Genomic DNA, 15,721 nt, shown 5'->3' with positions numbered 1-15,721 from the left:
TGCCGTGCTGTGAGCTTGTATATCTGCTATTTTGCAAAAGTTAAAGCACAAAATATTGCCTAATAATGCATTCCCAGTTTAAATGGGTTACACCTCCTCCCCCTATGAAGAACATTCATTGGGGGCCCGCAGTGAATCCTTGTACCCAGGGCTCAGAATTTGGTGCGACACCCCTGTATCCATCTATAATATATTTGGCAGGTATTTTAACCAAGTAACTGTACATTCTTTAAGGATGTCCAGTATTGGGTTTTATTCTCTCTTGTATAGCCCAGGTAGGTAAGCAGTGAGCTAGGGTTTCTTGCAGGCGTCCGGCAGGGCGCAGTGTTGGGAGGAGACACAGACCGATGGCAACGAGCCATGGCAACATGTCTGGACTGTGCTAACTAAGGGTCATGGGCACCGGGTTCAACATTTCACGACTGTAGCTTGAATGTACTTTGAAAAGACAAACATTCTGATTCAGCTATCCTATCTGTTTTCAGACAACATCTGATAGCGTTTTGTGTTCTGCAGTTTGTCTGCTTGCCTTTTGAAGCCTAATGTGGTTCTCGGGCCGTTAATACAGCAGGACTGGAATGATTCTTTGGTTAACACGGCTAATCTAGGATGACAATGTTTTCTATGATGAAAGACATAAATACATACCAAAAAGTCATTTACAGTTTTTATTTTTAAGTGCAACGTTGTCGTTTTTTTAAAATAGCCCTCCAAACATGGCCACTGAAGTGTCACAGGTGTTTCAGAAGGTTTCTTACAGAAGGTGGAGAGAAAAGAGTGATGGGCAGGGCACAGGGTGTGGGGTGAGAGCTTTGTACCTGAGCCTACTATTCGTCCCACGGTGAGAGCAATGTCCGTTTCTGACTCTGAAAGACAAGAGGGGTCAGTTAAGGCTGCTAGAGCATCAGCCCAGGCAACACTTGTGAGCTTGAGAGCACCGACAAATCCAAAACGTCAAAGACATGAATAAATCAGAGGAGGAAGAGGAGAGGTTAGTCATGTTAGTCCCCGCAGGTTGAATTAATAACCAGTAATGTGGGTCTCCGATCAGAGACAGCAGGCTGAAGTGGCTGCAAATCAACCTCCTGAATGCACCCATTGCAGTTGTTTTAGTAGCTATTGTGGCTGTAATAGGTATTTTGAAAAGAGAAATACCAAAAAACACTGAAATGAGTGAATGAGCAAAAGAATAAAATCAAATCAAAAAGCAAAAACGAGTGAAGGAAAAAAATGCAAGGCTTGTATCGCCCAGGTAGCAGATACCGAGGATCCATATGAGCACCTGAGCACCTAAGCACCCCCGGGTTCACCACCACCCAAAGTGAATGGGCTTCTACCTGTGGTTCTTCTACCTGTGGTAGTTTTCACTTTGGCAGTCCCTTTAAAAGGGACTGCCATTGTAGGCTCTGCATCTTTCTCTGCAAACAAAAAGGGTGAGGGGGGGGGAGTGTTAACACAGTTATGGATGGAGACACCATCATGATCTGCTGATCCTGTGGAAGGCAGCGACAGAGCAGAAGGACAAATATAAATAAAGTATAACGATGGAAACACAGACGCAGAAATTAGGAGCCAGGAAAGCAGCACACATTTACTCCAAAAACACACATCTGCTAGCACTGTTGTGTCTTTCTGTTGTGTCTTTTGTGTCTTTCGGCTTAAGCTGAGAAGACCCCCAGTGGATGGCCCATGACACAGAGCTCATTACAGAGTAATGCCGAAAGATTAATATGGGAATTGAGTGGTTAAGATGTTCACCTCCAAAATCATACACTTGTCCCTCTTGTCCTAGGATTACCGGTAAATACCACTAGAACCTCCTTTCTACATGTCCCTTATACTGTCGCCCTCGGAAGTTTCCAACTGTAGCCCAAGTCTTCCAAGGTTAGTGGAGTAAGAGCAAAATGGCCACCGTGGGAATATGGCCAATGAGCAGGTGTATGTGCACTATGATTGTACCTCAAGCATTGTTTATTATCATTAAACGTTTGGCAAACATTGCACATTTCCCTTCCACATCCCTTTGCAGATTTGTCTATTTAATTTAACCGAGATAAAAAGCGGGAAGACTTGCAAAACAAGAGGGCTGGGTTCAAACTAAACTAGGCCTTGGGGACCAAAATAAAGAAGATCTGTGTTCATGTTTTCTCTCTATCAAAATAAGCATAACACAGCTGTTGAATGCCTTCCACCTGCTGATGATTACGCACAGCCAACCTATAGTGCCTTTTCTTTAACCCAAAGAGGAAGGAACAAAGACTGCTGGCTGTAGATAAAAGCAAAGCATGTAAATCCTGACAAGAGACGAATGTAATCCGCTGTAAAAGCATGTACTCTTTATATAGAATAGAATGCAAACACTGCAGAGCCTCAGAAGCTGGGCATGTCTGAGCCATGTGTCAGATCGGATTCCCTAATTAGTGAACAGTGGACCTCTCGCCTCACTGAAAGTGGATCACTCGTGGCCGTTATCAATACTAGGCACAGGGACAGAGAATCCTGCATATCATGTAAACAGGTGTCTTCAGAGCAGGTGGCCAATGTACCGTAAGATATCACCAGCCAAATGCTGAACATGACATGAGAAATAACACCTTTCCACACCATTGTGCGTTAGCATAGCGCTTCTTAATGTTTAAATGGATTTAAATATTGTTTTGGCATGCAGGTTGTGAATATTTAAGCCAAGTAATATTCTCAAACTAGAGTTCACATATTTTACTGGTCATCCAACTGCCTGGCTGATAAACTAAATAGACAAGGTGTGGCTGTGACTGTTGGCAGGTAATTTCATAGCCCACCGGTGCGGTGTGGTCTGGGAGATGTGACACCCTGAGGTGCCATTTCCACTACCCGCAGCAGCGCACACAGACAATGGATGTCGGCTTGCACTCACACCCTTACGTGACAGAGCTGGAAGTGAATGACTGACCGAGTGCCAACTTACGGTGACCAGATGTCCCGGTTTGTTCGGGATTGACCCGGTTGCAAGCTGGGTGTCCCTGCTGCCCGATAACCCTGAAATATTCTGTTTTTCAACATTCACTACCAAATTGTCCTGGTTCTCACCACAATTAAAATCCACTTATAATTACCTAACCACCATCCATGGTGTTGAAGGTACTGGGGATGCACAGTATATGTCTGGAAGTTTGAAAATATGCTTACCCTATGCTAATCATAGCCTACCAACTGCAAGGGCCGCAAGATTCTGGAAAAGCATGTTATGATCGCAGTACATGGACTTAATATAATTAGGCATCTTGGCTAAATGATGAAAAGAAAACTACACTTTCATTTTCAATAGGTTCTAAGATTGTGTTTTTGCGGTCAGTCCATTATGTGTGGTATCAGAACTCTGATACCACACATTATGTGAAAATGTGACTAAAGGACTTGTGTGCAGAGAAACACCTTTGTGCTATGGACATGGTGTATACTATAGTATACTGTATTTATGTCAGCCATTGTGTCCTCCTTTACATGTTAAAGAGCGCTATAGGTCACACCATTGTGCTCAAGTCTCAGGACAAAATGCATCAAGTAGTGAAGGTGGACCCTCATTGTTGACTGTAAACTGAAACGGAACGGGCCCCCTTCTGCGCGCCAGCCTCACAGGTGTCAAACATCCTCTCTGCTTGCCACAGGAATGACAACAGTCATATGAACTTACTAGTCTGAAGTTCGCACACCGAGGTGCCAGGCACATGTCAAAAGTGTGGAACACAAACACCAACAATGTTGACTCAAGATTTTCGTTCGGATAAACCCACTACGACATACAGAAATTAGACGTTACGGTAAATGGTCCGACTGGTAGCTAGCGAGCATAATTCACTCAAGTGTGTAGGGGATCAGCTTCATCAACTAAATGTATGGACGTTTTAGAAAAGGGATGGCACTCAACTTCCTAATAAAACAGCCAATGGCCTTTTGAGGGCCAAATGGGATGCATGAGGACATGGAGAACTTAAACCGGTAACTAACATGATCTATCTATAGTCCACAGAACACTTTATTTGGCAAAAGAAAAATAAATTAAGAAATGGAAAGACAAGAATAATGAGCAGTGCCAATGGCTCAGCTTGCTTCCCGTGGCCCTGGCATTGGTTTGTGACGTCTGCACAATAAATCAAATAGTGAAGAAGAGAGATTATCCAGATTTGATCGGCTCAATGCAAAACTCTGTGGCTTATCCAGCCATGGTTCACGGAAGAGGGAAGGAACTGTAGACATGCACTTCTGTCCTGTTCCACCAACATCCAGCGTCCAAATCTGAACATCTGGTGGCATCACGGCACCGCACAATGTCCCAACATCTCTAGTACAAGGCCCCCCCCTTCTCCCACAAAAACCTGATCTGGTTTGTTACTCTTTGTGTTAAGAAATCAGCATGGAAGTGGTTAGACTGCATCCAAGTGCCAGTTCCGTCCATGTATGAATCACACAAAGGGAATTAATAATCAGCTGCAGACATGTGAGAAAAAAAAACAACAACAACAAAAAAAAACACTCAACTGTGTTTCAATTTCAGTCACAGGCAGACAACAATACATTTCTCTCTGTTGCTACTAAGGGCAGACTGATAATGTTGTCTGTAGATTAAACAGCATACAGCGAAATGTACCGTCTAGCATCTGTGGATGCCTCCCTCATGGCAGCTTGAGGGAGCACACTTGAATTTGTACAACAGCCAAAGCAACAGTCCTCCATGATGCCATAAGAGTAGTGATGCCCCAACCTTGCCAGAGAACAGAAATAACTAAGGAGGAGAGAATATTACATTTTTCTTTCCAATTTCTTGCCCTGATGAAAGCTTCTCTTCCACTTACAATTCCATCCAAAAGACTTCTCTTACAGTACATCACTCTTCCTGGATGCTTTAGCCTCTACCATAGTAATTTCTCCACGTTATCTACATACTATTCACGCAGCTAACCTGAAGGAACATGCAGCCAACAGAGTTAACAATAGTGAAACTTGACACTTATTTACAGGCTATTTCAAGGCCTTTCAAAACACTGACGTTTGTTCTCACGGTGCCAGGAGCTGCTCTGTGGACAGCTTTTCAGAGAAAATACCACCAACTGACTGATGCCCAAGAATGGGGCTTTGCCAATGAAAACGTCTCATTTCGGTTCTCCAGTAGAAGAGTTAATCTTCTAGCCCCCTCTGCTGGTTTCATATAGCTGGTTCAGAGACCCCAACCATGGGTCACTATTCCCCTTTCTTTCTCTTCGAAAGAGCAGATTAAGCAACATAACTTTCAAAATGTGATAAAAAAAAACAGACATAATAGTGGAAAGCTCATGTTTTTCAACATGACATATGAAACAAACTTTAGGTTGGCGGCCGGATTGGTCAACCTGTATGCGTGAGTGCACACCCAACACTGACAAGCCCGAATACTGTCATAGTATTCTGTCTTACAATATAAGGCAAAGGTTTCAAGGCATTATGGGTAGCATTCCTAGGCTATCGATTTCAGGTCCAGGACTAAAATGGTAATATGTATATATATGTATATAGTATGCCTATGATGCGTGCATTCGGAGGGAATGTGCACATGGCGCTGTTATCAGAAGACTGGTGGTCTAGAAACGTATAATAAACGACACATTTTGTTGAGGTCTGGCACTCTGTACCACTATTGATTTTGCACAAAGAGCTAGCCGCTTACACACAGCAGGCGGTCACCTGCTGGCTGCTAACCTCCATTGTTTTTGATGTACAGCAGCTTTGCCGGCACAGTAGCAGCAAGGAGAGAGTGGCTGCCACACAGAGATTATAACGACGCAAATAATTTAATTCAAAGATTTTCGGGTATCTATTTACTCCAAATCATCCCTATAGTCATCCTGTGGGCCAGGAGTTTGACACGATAATAAAAAAACACAAAGCATTGCCAGAAGTAATAATTACACCCATTTTATCCTGTGGTGGAATTCAGTTTTAAGCTTCACTCAGCTGATTGCTGCCGACAGAGGAGTAGTTAACAGTTAAGTGTCTTTCCCAGAATACCAGGGCCCGGAGTCAAACCTGGGACCTTCCTCTTCCCAGGCGGGCTTTCTACCCATTCAGCTACATGGTGCAACCTGCACCATCCTATGTTTGGAGCCCTCAGAAAAGGAGACAATGAGGAGAAGTGAGAAAGCAAAAATGCTATTCACTCCCTGTATGGACCATCATCCACTGATGCATGTCAGCTGAATATTAATTCTACATCAATTGACCAGTAATTCAGAAATATGGATTCTGGATGATATAAAAAAAAACATTTGTGTCAGTTTTCTTAACAGTTGAACAAGCCAATCTGATTCTGAAAAGTATGTGCTTTTCACAATAAGCTACTGTATGTTTCAATTAGTTAGCAAACTTGCTTATATTCCATTTTATGCAGCCTTGGGGTGTTCTTGGACAAAGTTTGTGTGAAAACGTATGTAAAATGTATTACCCAACTTCATCAAACTCTATGCAATGTCACCCTCTACTTGTTTTAGGCTTTTTAAAAATCTAACGATTCAACTGTAAAACAAATATTGGCATCACCATTTCATCTGATGAGTTCTTTATGATAATGATGGTAGTACGGAGGAGACAAAAAGAAAAGGGGGGAGTTAAGTAGCTCTGAATTAGTTCTATCTATGGTCGAAACAAGGCAACAGCAACACAGTAGTAGTGGGTGTAAAAGTATGGCACTAGTCAATCATGCTCTGCAAAATGTTTACAAAAAACATTCAAATGTCCCCATTAGTTCTGAGATAGATTGCCTAGCAGTGGATGTACTAAAATAAACCTTGATAAGCTCTCCCACAACATCCGGGGCTCTGATGAAGTGAAAGATGGACTGGCAGATGAACTGAAGCAAACTCAAAAAAGTTGTCCTAGACACCCAGCAAGGAGCCAGTGGCACACAGTCTGATGGACAAGCAAACAGACTGAAAGCATAAAAAGTTGAACTGATGGACAAGACAGAGACAAACAGCAATAAACATACAGGCATCAAACGGAATTGCTCCATAACAACAGGCTAAAAACACTCAGAGCTCTCAGATGACCGGGCGGAACTGAAAAAGGAAAAGAAAAAAGGGAAATATGGCACAGGATTGGCAATACAAAGGGGACAGACAAACGGGTAAAAGCAAACAGAAAGATCATTAAAAACTGCCCAAGTGTTACTCACGTGGCTTCTGTCCCCATACATGCAGATGTAGCTTCCCAGAAGAGTAGTAGATGAAGCCCAGGACCAGCATGGGGCACAGGACGAACAGCAGCTTGCGGGAGGGCATCATGGTCTACAGTCATTGATATGGCACCATTTGGCTCATCACCTAAGAAAACAATACGAGATTCAACTTATAGCTCCCACCGGAAGTAGACTCTAGTAGAGTGGGTCTTCCAGCAATTAAAAAACACATTACCCTGAAATGTAACCACAAATGTAATTGTGGGCTCTCTGAAAGCGAGCACACGTATGTTATCTTCATTATTTATCTATCAGTAAAGTTCTCCTCAAAATGACGTAATCTATCAGTCAAGTTCTCCTCAAAATGACGTAAGACACTGCCTTTGTACCGACAGTACAAAGGCAGGGCCCTTAGCCAATGAGGTGCAGCCAAAGGGTAGATCTTTGAATTAATTCTGTCCTTGTCCCTTTTAAGCCCTTTATGGAGATCCCTGATGTCTTCAATATTAAGCCCATAACTGGTCGCTTCTCGCCTTTAGGGCGAGGTCGCTTCTCGCCTTTAGGGCGAGGTCGCTTCTCGTCCTTAGTCAGAAGGTAGACAGTATGCTTGGGCATTCTCCTTATGAATTTTGACGAGATAAGACATGGGGAGTGAAGGCTAAGAAATCAATGAAATAATTAAATTTCAAACGTCAATCTGTGTTGGTTTGTTTGCCTAGTCCTTTCTACTGCATTAAATAGAAGCCACTGCTCCAACAAGTGGTAAACACTGCGTTGGTAGACGAAGAGATTTTAAATTGACCAAAGATGACCCACTATGTGCTGTGATTCACTCCCAGCATACATGCCACTTATGGTAGATGAGATAAGACCATGACCCATATGTGTGGAATATCTGTGACTCATTCTTCTATGACAGTAAATTATCCATCTACACTTGGTTACCTATTACGTTTATATCATGCATTTATGTTTAATCACAATTCCATCAGCAAAAATCTCTCTCTTAGATGTCATTGCAGAAGACTTGTTGAAACACAGTATGCCATCAGGATATGTAGTAGGCAATAAACTGTTAGAACTGGGCCTCATTTCAGAAATGCCTGGATCCGAGGCTAGATTTCTCCTAGAATGTAGTTGCTTGTTTTCATCTTCTGAACAGCTGGAGGCGAGTTCAAATGAGGGTTTATAAAATCTTGGCAGGTGGTGCTTGAGCTGCACTGAGAGCCATCCCAGATCCACTTCTAATGCCTCAACCAAGTCAGCAAACTTGATTATGACCCACAGAGTAGAGGGAGAGATTTGTCACTCCACCTGCCCAGTGCTAGATAGAACATGAAAACACAGCGTGGTCAATAAATTGTGAAACTTTACTGTACTCAGACGTGTAGCTACAGCCCCGGCTATAAACCTTTGACAGTAGCCTATGGCATTTCAGATTTCAAGATTACTCAAGAATACTGAATAGCTGAATTACATAACTCTGCCAAACGGTTGCATGTATATCAAATTACTGACTAGAGGGGTTAAGATCCACTGAAATATCTTAACAGCCATCAGAACATTACAAACAAAAAACACATTGTTGTAACATACATCAACATTTACACAAGAGATCACAATGACCATCATTTTTGTATGCTATGAATTGAGTACAAACGGGCCCCAGTTTAAACAAACCAGGGAGCTGTCTTGTGGTCTTATCCCTTTAGTTGACCTTGTACCAATGAACTGTACTGTCGTGTACCTTTTCCTATGCAAATTTAACATTTCTAATAAAGTGTTCAATCAATAAAGTGTTCAATCAATCATATCAACACTACAACACCACAAACAGAACAGAGCACAACATTGCAACAAGACACACGACACATTTTTAACAGCCATCATCATCAACATAACGCATTTGTAGCAGCATGCTATAGCAACACAAACATAACATGAAATATTGTAACAGCCATCAACAAACAACATTACACACAGACAGGAGGACACAGTGAAGTAACAAGAAACTGCACAGGCGGACAGTGTCACCTTTCTCTCTCTCTCTCTCTCTCTCTGCTGACCGTTGCCTTTGAATCAAATTCCAGTAGTCTTTCTAATGTTTAGTTAAAAACAATTATGTGCCCGTGTTCCCTTGTGTGGCATCGCATTCGCTTATTCCACTTACAACAAGGGACGGTAACTTAACTGGCTAATTTAGCCGCTAGCCACAGAAATAACGGTACGTTGCGACAGGTCCCATCCATCAGCTATGTTTATGATACAACAACAGCTCAACAAACATCTGTTGTGCCGTTTCAATTTCACGTTTCGCGTTTTCACATCTTCATCGAGGCTTTAGTCCCAACTGAAGTAACACTACACGGCCCGTCAGGACCAAATATATGCCAAGTTCTATTTGATTTAAACGTTACTGAGGATGACGAACGTAGCTAACAGCTAGTAGCTAACTTGGTACTCGTAGGGCAGGCTAAGCTGGGCTTCATTTACATTCGTCGCGGGAGCCCCGTGTTGTTCGACAAAAATGACATTTTCAAATTGAACATTTTACCCCATTTGAAAATACGTCATGTTTGTCCAGCGACATGCGGTCGCGCGACGAACGTCGGGCTGAGTGATTTGTCTTTTGATGTCCTTCCTCAGCGGGCCTGCTGCAGTCAGAACAACGACACCGCAATGAAATGAGTGGCAATGGGCTTTGGGTTTAGAATCATAAAGCAAAACATTTCAGATAATACCAACCAAACATTATATTTGAATACAGCATGCTGCGCACCACCGCCTGGCGAAATAACAATAACTGTTTTTTTATACTGTAGCAACGACACGCAAGCTGCTGTAACCCAAACCGCTGCTTTGCCTAATTTCACTACCGTTACCACCATCGCTGTTTCGACTAAAACACGAGACGTGGACGGTTTTGTAATGCCCCCTCGATTGATTAGATTAGGAGAAAATATGAACAGTTTACCTTGCCCTTTACGCTCAGTCCTTGGATGAGAAGGGGAAAAACATATGCCTTTAGTTTAAATAACGAAAAGGTCGATAACACGACCGTGTTCTTCTCCCCCCTTTCCCGACCATCATGTCGAAATCCAGCGATCAAGGCTCCCCAACAAGCAGTGTGAACTCAAGACGCTCAGTCGGTCTGGCTGGCTGGCGCAGCTTTCTCTTTCTATCCGGACTCCCGTCCCCAATCCCATTAACCTTACACACCGATCAGCCTGCTCAACACACCGGCACAACGAAACAAGCACTCTTTTCTATTTAATCATCATTCTCATATCACCACCATCATCATCAATTCATCATCATCATCATCCTCCTCCTCCACAGAGTCACAGACCTACAGCTCAGTTTGTCAGTAGCAGTCACATGGGTATTCCAGTTGAATTTACTATGCCCTCTCTCTCAGTCTCTTTTAACTGAGCTGAATGCACCTTTTCAGCTCATTCTTCACGTGGTGGCTCGCTCTTCGTCAGCTGTTACATTGGCATTGTATGCCTTTGCAATGTTGCTGCATGCTTTTATTTACCCATCAAATCCCCCTATTGTCGTTAACCTTATTCAGCAGCAATGTGATAGCTAGATGTAATAATGTACAGTACTTGTTCAATTGCCTATGCATAGTAGTACACCATAATAGTTAATGCACTGCTTGCACTTTATTTTGTGGCTTGGCTGCATGCGCTGAAGGGCGTGTTGTCATCAACTTAGCCACAACAAGACAGTTTTTCAGTTTCACATCTCCTTTGAGCATAAATAGTGCATAAATAGATTTGCAGCATAGTACCATGAGACATCATGTCATGAGAGCATTGTGATATCGGATATATCCGTCCAGGTGATCAGTCTCCATCAAGCACTGACCTTGTATTGCCAAATATAATATGAATGGTTAGATATATTGCCAGACCAAGTACCCAACCGTAAGAGAACCACAGTGACAGGGTTCTTAACCACATCCCACATGATAGGTTAGGGTTAGGGTGCTGTTCCCCATGCTGCTGTTGACAACAGATACCTATCACCAGCTCGTATTGCTTTGTTAATTAATTTAATTCCCCTCTTGGACCAAGGTCTTGTTCTATATCATGATATTTGCGAGACCCAACATCCGACCTACAGCTGTTGTGGGCTGAATGCCATGTTGGGGAGGGTAGGGGGGAAAAAAACGCTCTTTCTTTTACATTATGGTGGGTAGTGTCATATACACTATACAGCATAGCGTCTATAAATGAATCAAGCAGGAAATGCAATCTGCTCCCCTACTGTTCTCCATCTGGGGTCAGAAGATTAGCAGGAGCCAAGAAACAAGAGTAGTACAAAACACACATCCACATCCACTGAGTGGCATCATGTCAGCTTGTATGAGAATAACATCTTGGTATTATTTGGCATGCAGCTGGAAACATTTGAATGGCCCTTTGCACACAGTAGTATCTACTTTTTGGAAAATGATTTCACCCACTCTTTTACACCTGTAAACTTGTGACGTGACAATAAACTTGAAGTCTAAGTTGGGTTGAAGTTGAAGGTATTATTTTGGGGAAAATATTGCAAGATGCTTGTATTCACACTCACAATGACATCCTGTTAATCAACTTGAGGTGTTTGTCAGAAACTGACAAGTGCTAAAGAGGAAACCATGAGTTATTTCTGTATTGTGGGTAGATTTCCTTTTCATCGGATAAGTAAGTTATTTGGCAGGAAGGGTCTAAGTAGATATGACTATGATGGGCGTGTACCTTAACAGCATAAACGGTGAATCCGCTGCACATCTTTTTAAGTTGTTTACTGCCAAGATACAAGCACATCACATATCCGCAGTGGTTAACCTGGGGGAGAATGCCCAATGTTGGCAGACTTAATTGTGCCTTCTAAGAAGCAGTTTTTTATGCTATTGATGTCTAATGGATACCATTTATTGTCTTTCTGTCTGTTGTGTGCATTGCCTTAATTGATTTCAGACTGGCAATAAAATGAACATCAAGATGATCGTGTCAGGTGTCTAGATAAGAGAAACTTTCAAGTCAAGATGGAAATCCTTCACTCACTCAGGATTTCCTGAATCACTGTCAATAACAGGGATGCTAGTGCTATCTGCACTGTGACAGGGATTTGCATTTTTTTCATCTCCACCAGGCATATACTGTAGTCACATGGTTTATACTTTGTGTAATCTCCCATTTAAGCTCACTCCAGGAGCTTAAATTGACAAGTGAAGCATTTCCTTCATGGTGTGGCAGTTAAAATTGGCTTAGAGGGGTGCACTCTCATATTATGTTTGGCTTTGCTTGTATCTAATCCCTCAACTATTGATATGGAGTTTTGGTGAAGTCCTTCCCAGCAGCTTCAAGAAAGTCTTCACACACCAATGGCTGCATTGCAAATAAGATAAGATACCCATCTGGGAAGAAGCTGTGTGTAGTGTCTAAACACTATAGCATTTTCTAATTGATAATATACAACAAATATGCAGAACTGATAGAGATTCATTCAGACAATTAGAACAATGTATTTACAGTTATAACTATTTGAAAATAATGTTTTTGTAATTTTGCACAGATTTTAGCAAAATAAATGTGCAATGGAACAACACAGATGTATGGCTGGACTTTTCTAAAGTTTCAACTCTACGTTATGTTAATATCTATGCAATAACAGCACAGTGGGAATCATGTAGCTCTAAGTATTGGTTTACCATGGTGATCTAAATAAATAATTGATTCCAGTGTCATCTGAATCATAGATGAAGCATTCTACTATTTGGTACCGCACTGGCAGGAAATAAGCGTGTCCTAATGGGACACTAAAAGAAAGCAAGGAGACAGTACAGAAAGGAACTCAAGCTTGAATGAAGCACACTTTCCTTTCCCCTATTATTTACATCCATAGCACTGGGAACTGACCAGACTGCAACCACTTATTGCCTAGCTCCCCAAGGAGAGGATGAAAGCCTATGAAGCTAATCATAACTCTGCCTCTATCAGAAGAAACAAAAATCTCCTTTAACTCTCTCTTCCATTTGGGTCAGGTCCTCTCGTTGTGCGTGTGTTTCTCATACAACAAAAGGATGTGTTTTCATGTACATATGCCCCATTATGCATCTCAGTGACCCTTGCATTTTGTCAACAATAATTGAGTCCAGCTCCGAGGTTGCCTACAGTGTATGAATCCCACTGATGAAATCCTGGTATTAAATGGAACACCCAGTAGTCAGGTTGAGAAAGAAGTAAAGATTGCACAAATTCTCCCATAGAAATGATGTGGTGGTGATAAATAATTTATACAGGAACATTTTCTAGAGTGCAGACTTGACTTCTCTCTTTCCATATTTAGTGCTTTTATGTGCAGAACCTAGTTTTTTATCGTTTGGATGTGCATGCTTTCACAGAGATGCCATAGATTTGTAACTTTTAGGTTATACAATGCTCCTTTATAACCAAAATAGCCATTTTAACATCGTGAAACACAGAGTTTCTTTGGGGTTTTATCAGGCCATGTTTTAAACAATTCATTTACTACACTATCCTTCTGAGGAAGCTGTTTTTGGTCAAGGTCACGGGCACATATTTGTCCCATGCTCCTTAGCATTCCTGTTTTGTTTTGTGGTCATGACTCAAACAATTGAGGCGATAAGTTAACGGAGACAGGAAAACCGACATGACAGACACTGCACATGTACACACACATACAGCACATGTAGTCCTACGGTGTAGCCCCAGTGGTTTTCAAACCAATGGGCAAGTCAAAATTTCATGACAGCTCATTGCAAGAGCATCTTACAATAATGCGAGAAATCTCTGTGAGTGTATATGTATGTATGTAATCCGCGTATCTTGAGAACCGTTCCCACCGGCTTCAAATTCGTCTGAGCATGGGAGAAGTCCCAACAACATTTCACTACCTGTATAAGTCAGTGACAAATTAAACTTCTTGAATCTTGAATCTATATTCTTAGGTTATATAATTTGCCTCTGTATTGGTAAAATAGTTTAAAAATATATGGAAAAGGTGTGGTTGTCACAAAATCCCAAGGGATATCTGTCCCACACAGCAAACCTCTTGGGAAACAGTGTTCTTACATCATTGTAAAATGTACATTGGGCCACAGGATATAATGTAACAAATGGCTCATCTTTCTAAAGGGGGAAGAAGGAGTGTTCAATATGGCGATATGTACAGTAAGAAGCCACAACATGTCAAATCCACAACACGTGAGCTTGATGATCTTCTATTTTAGATGCATGACACATCAATTGTCATTGAATGAATTTAGAGATTACATCATTCAGTTTTTTAATTTCATTAAGCAAATCAACATGAGGAGGCCATATAAAGCTATTAGAAAAATTATTATAATAATAATAATGTTTAGTGACATCAGACAAGTGTAAAACAGTGGTTTGATCAATTGCGGTTGAAGATAGCTAATAGATTCTTACTTTTGACCAATCTCAGACATTTGATGGTAGCTATAGGCTACTATCAACATACTCTCAGTTACTGTAGGCCAATACACTTTATTTGTTTGTGTTTTCCTAACAAAAATATTATTTTAGTTTCAAACAAAGCAAACTTGGATTGAAGACACATACACAGATGTCTGGATTGTACAGTATTGCATAGAGATTAAAAATAAATAAATAAAAGAACAGGAATTTACCTTTTTTTGTTGTCCTTCTCTCTCAGTTACAATGCCGATCCTTGTATGATCAAGACAGACCAGATTCTGTTAATGACTTAACGAAGGTCAAAACCTGAGACAGTACTGTACTAGCAAAGAGACACAATTCCAAAGGCCTATTTTGGCTGTCCCCTTTAGTGCTGTCTATGAGTGTGACCTACACACTGGTTAACCAGTAACGGGAAGGTTGGCTAAAAGAACAACAATCTATTTGTCCTGTTATCCTTCAGAGTTGAAACTACTGCTCTGGCATTTTCTGTAAAGCCATAATTCATATTTTGTGAGTCACCAAATATCAATGGCATAAACTGTGACTCTTGGCTATTAAAGGGGTACGGTCAAATTGTCTGGTGACTAGATTTTAGAGGAATAAAAGATATACTGTACGTACAGTATGTGCAAGAAGGTACACTACAGCATTCTGCTGGCTAACAGAGCTGCATACTTCATACATGCTGCTTACACTGTAGTGATAATTTAACTCTCAGAGGTACAAATGGACATACTAACACTGTGTCTTGAGAGAACTTCTAAATGTTGTAACACCATAAACGCATCGGGCACAACAAGCTACTAGCAGGAGGTTTTTGCTGTACATTTGTGTATAGATCCACATGTGGTTAGTAAACATATTCAACTATTTCTCAGAATGTATTGAATTACGGTATACACACCTTTCTGTATGCATCCTTGTTGCATGTATTGTATTGTGCACTTTGTAAACTTTCAGTAGGTTATAGTATAAGAGCAAGGGCTTCTGAGATTATGTTTCCCCATCTACTTTTGTTGAGGTTATTTTTGTTGGGACATGTGACATGTCAAAGGTCAACATTTTACTTGCA

General features: G+C 41.4%; 1 protein-coding gene across 5 annotated transcripts in view; it reads right to left on the bottom strand.

Moving 5' to 3' along the window:
* The window catches only part of st3gal3b (ST3 beta-galactoside alpha-2,3-sialyltransferase 3b), a 69,390-nt gene extending 54,404 nt beyond the window's left edge, over window positions 1–14,986 (bottom strand). The window contains exons 1-4 of one of the 5 annotated variants that reach the window (XM_080725160.1): window positions 14,859–14,986; window positions 7,184–7,331; window positions 1,338–1,418; window positions 819–866 (exon numbers count right to left, since the gene is read on the bottom strand). In XM_080725160.1, the coding sequence (XP_080581286.1) occupies window positions 819–866; window positions 1,338–1,418; window positions 7,184–7,292 (238 nt within the window). In that variant the 5' untranslated portion in view covers window positions 7,293–7,331; window positions 14,859–14,986. Of the gene's footprint in view, window positions 1–818; window positions 867–1,337; window positions 1,419–7,183; window positions 7,332–9,220; window positions 9,690–10,160; window positions 10,504–10,535; window positions 10,608–14,858 lie in introns of those variants that run through there. The other 4 variants (XM_080725161.1, XM_080725159.1, XM_080725162.1 and 1 more) reach the window with 4 other exon arrangements.
* Window positions 14,987–15,721: the final 735 nt, after the last annotated feature.

This window comes from Nannobrachium achirus (genome assembly GCF_963921795.1).
Source record: "Nannobrachium achirus genome assembly, chromosome: 5".
NCBI lineage: Eukaryota > Metazoa > Chordata > Actinopteri > Myctophiformes > Myctophidae > Nannobrachium > Nannobrachium achirus.
This window is presented reverse-complemented; position numbering and strand designations above follow the sequence as displayed.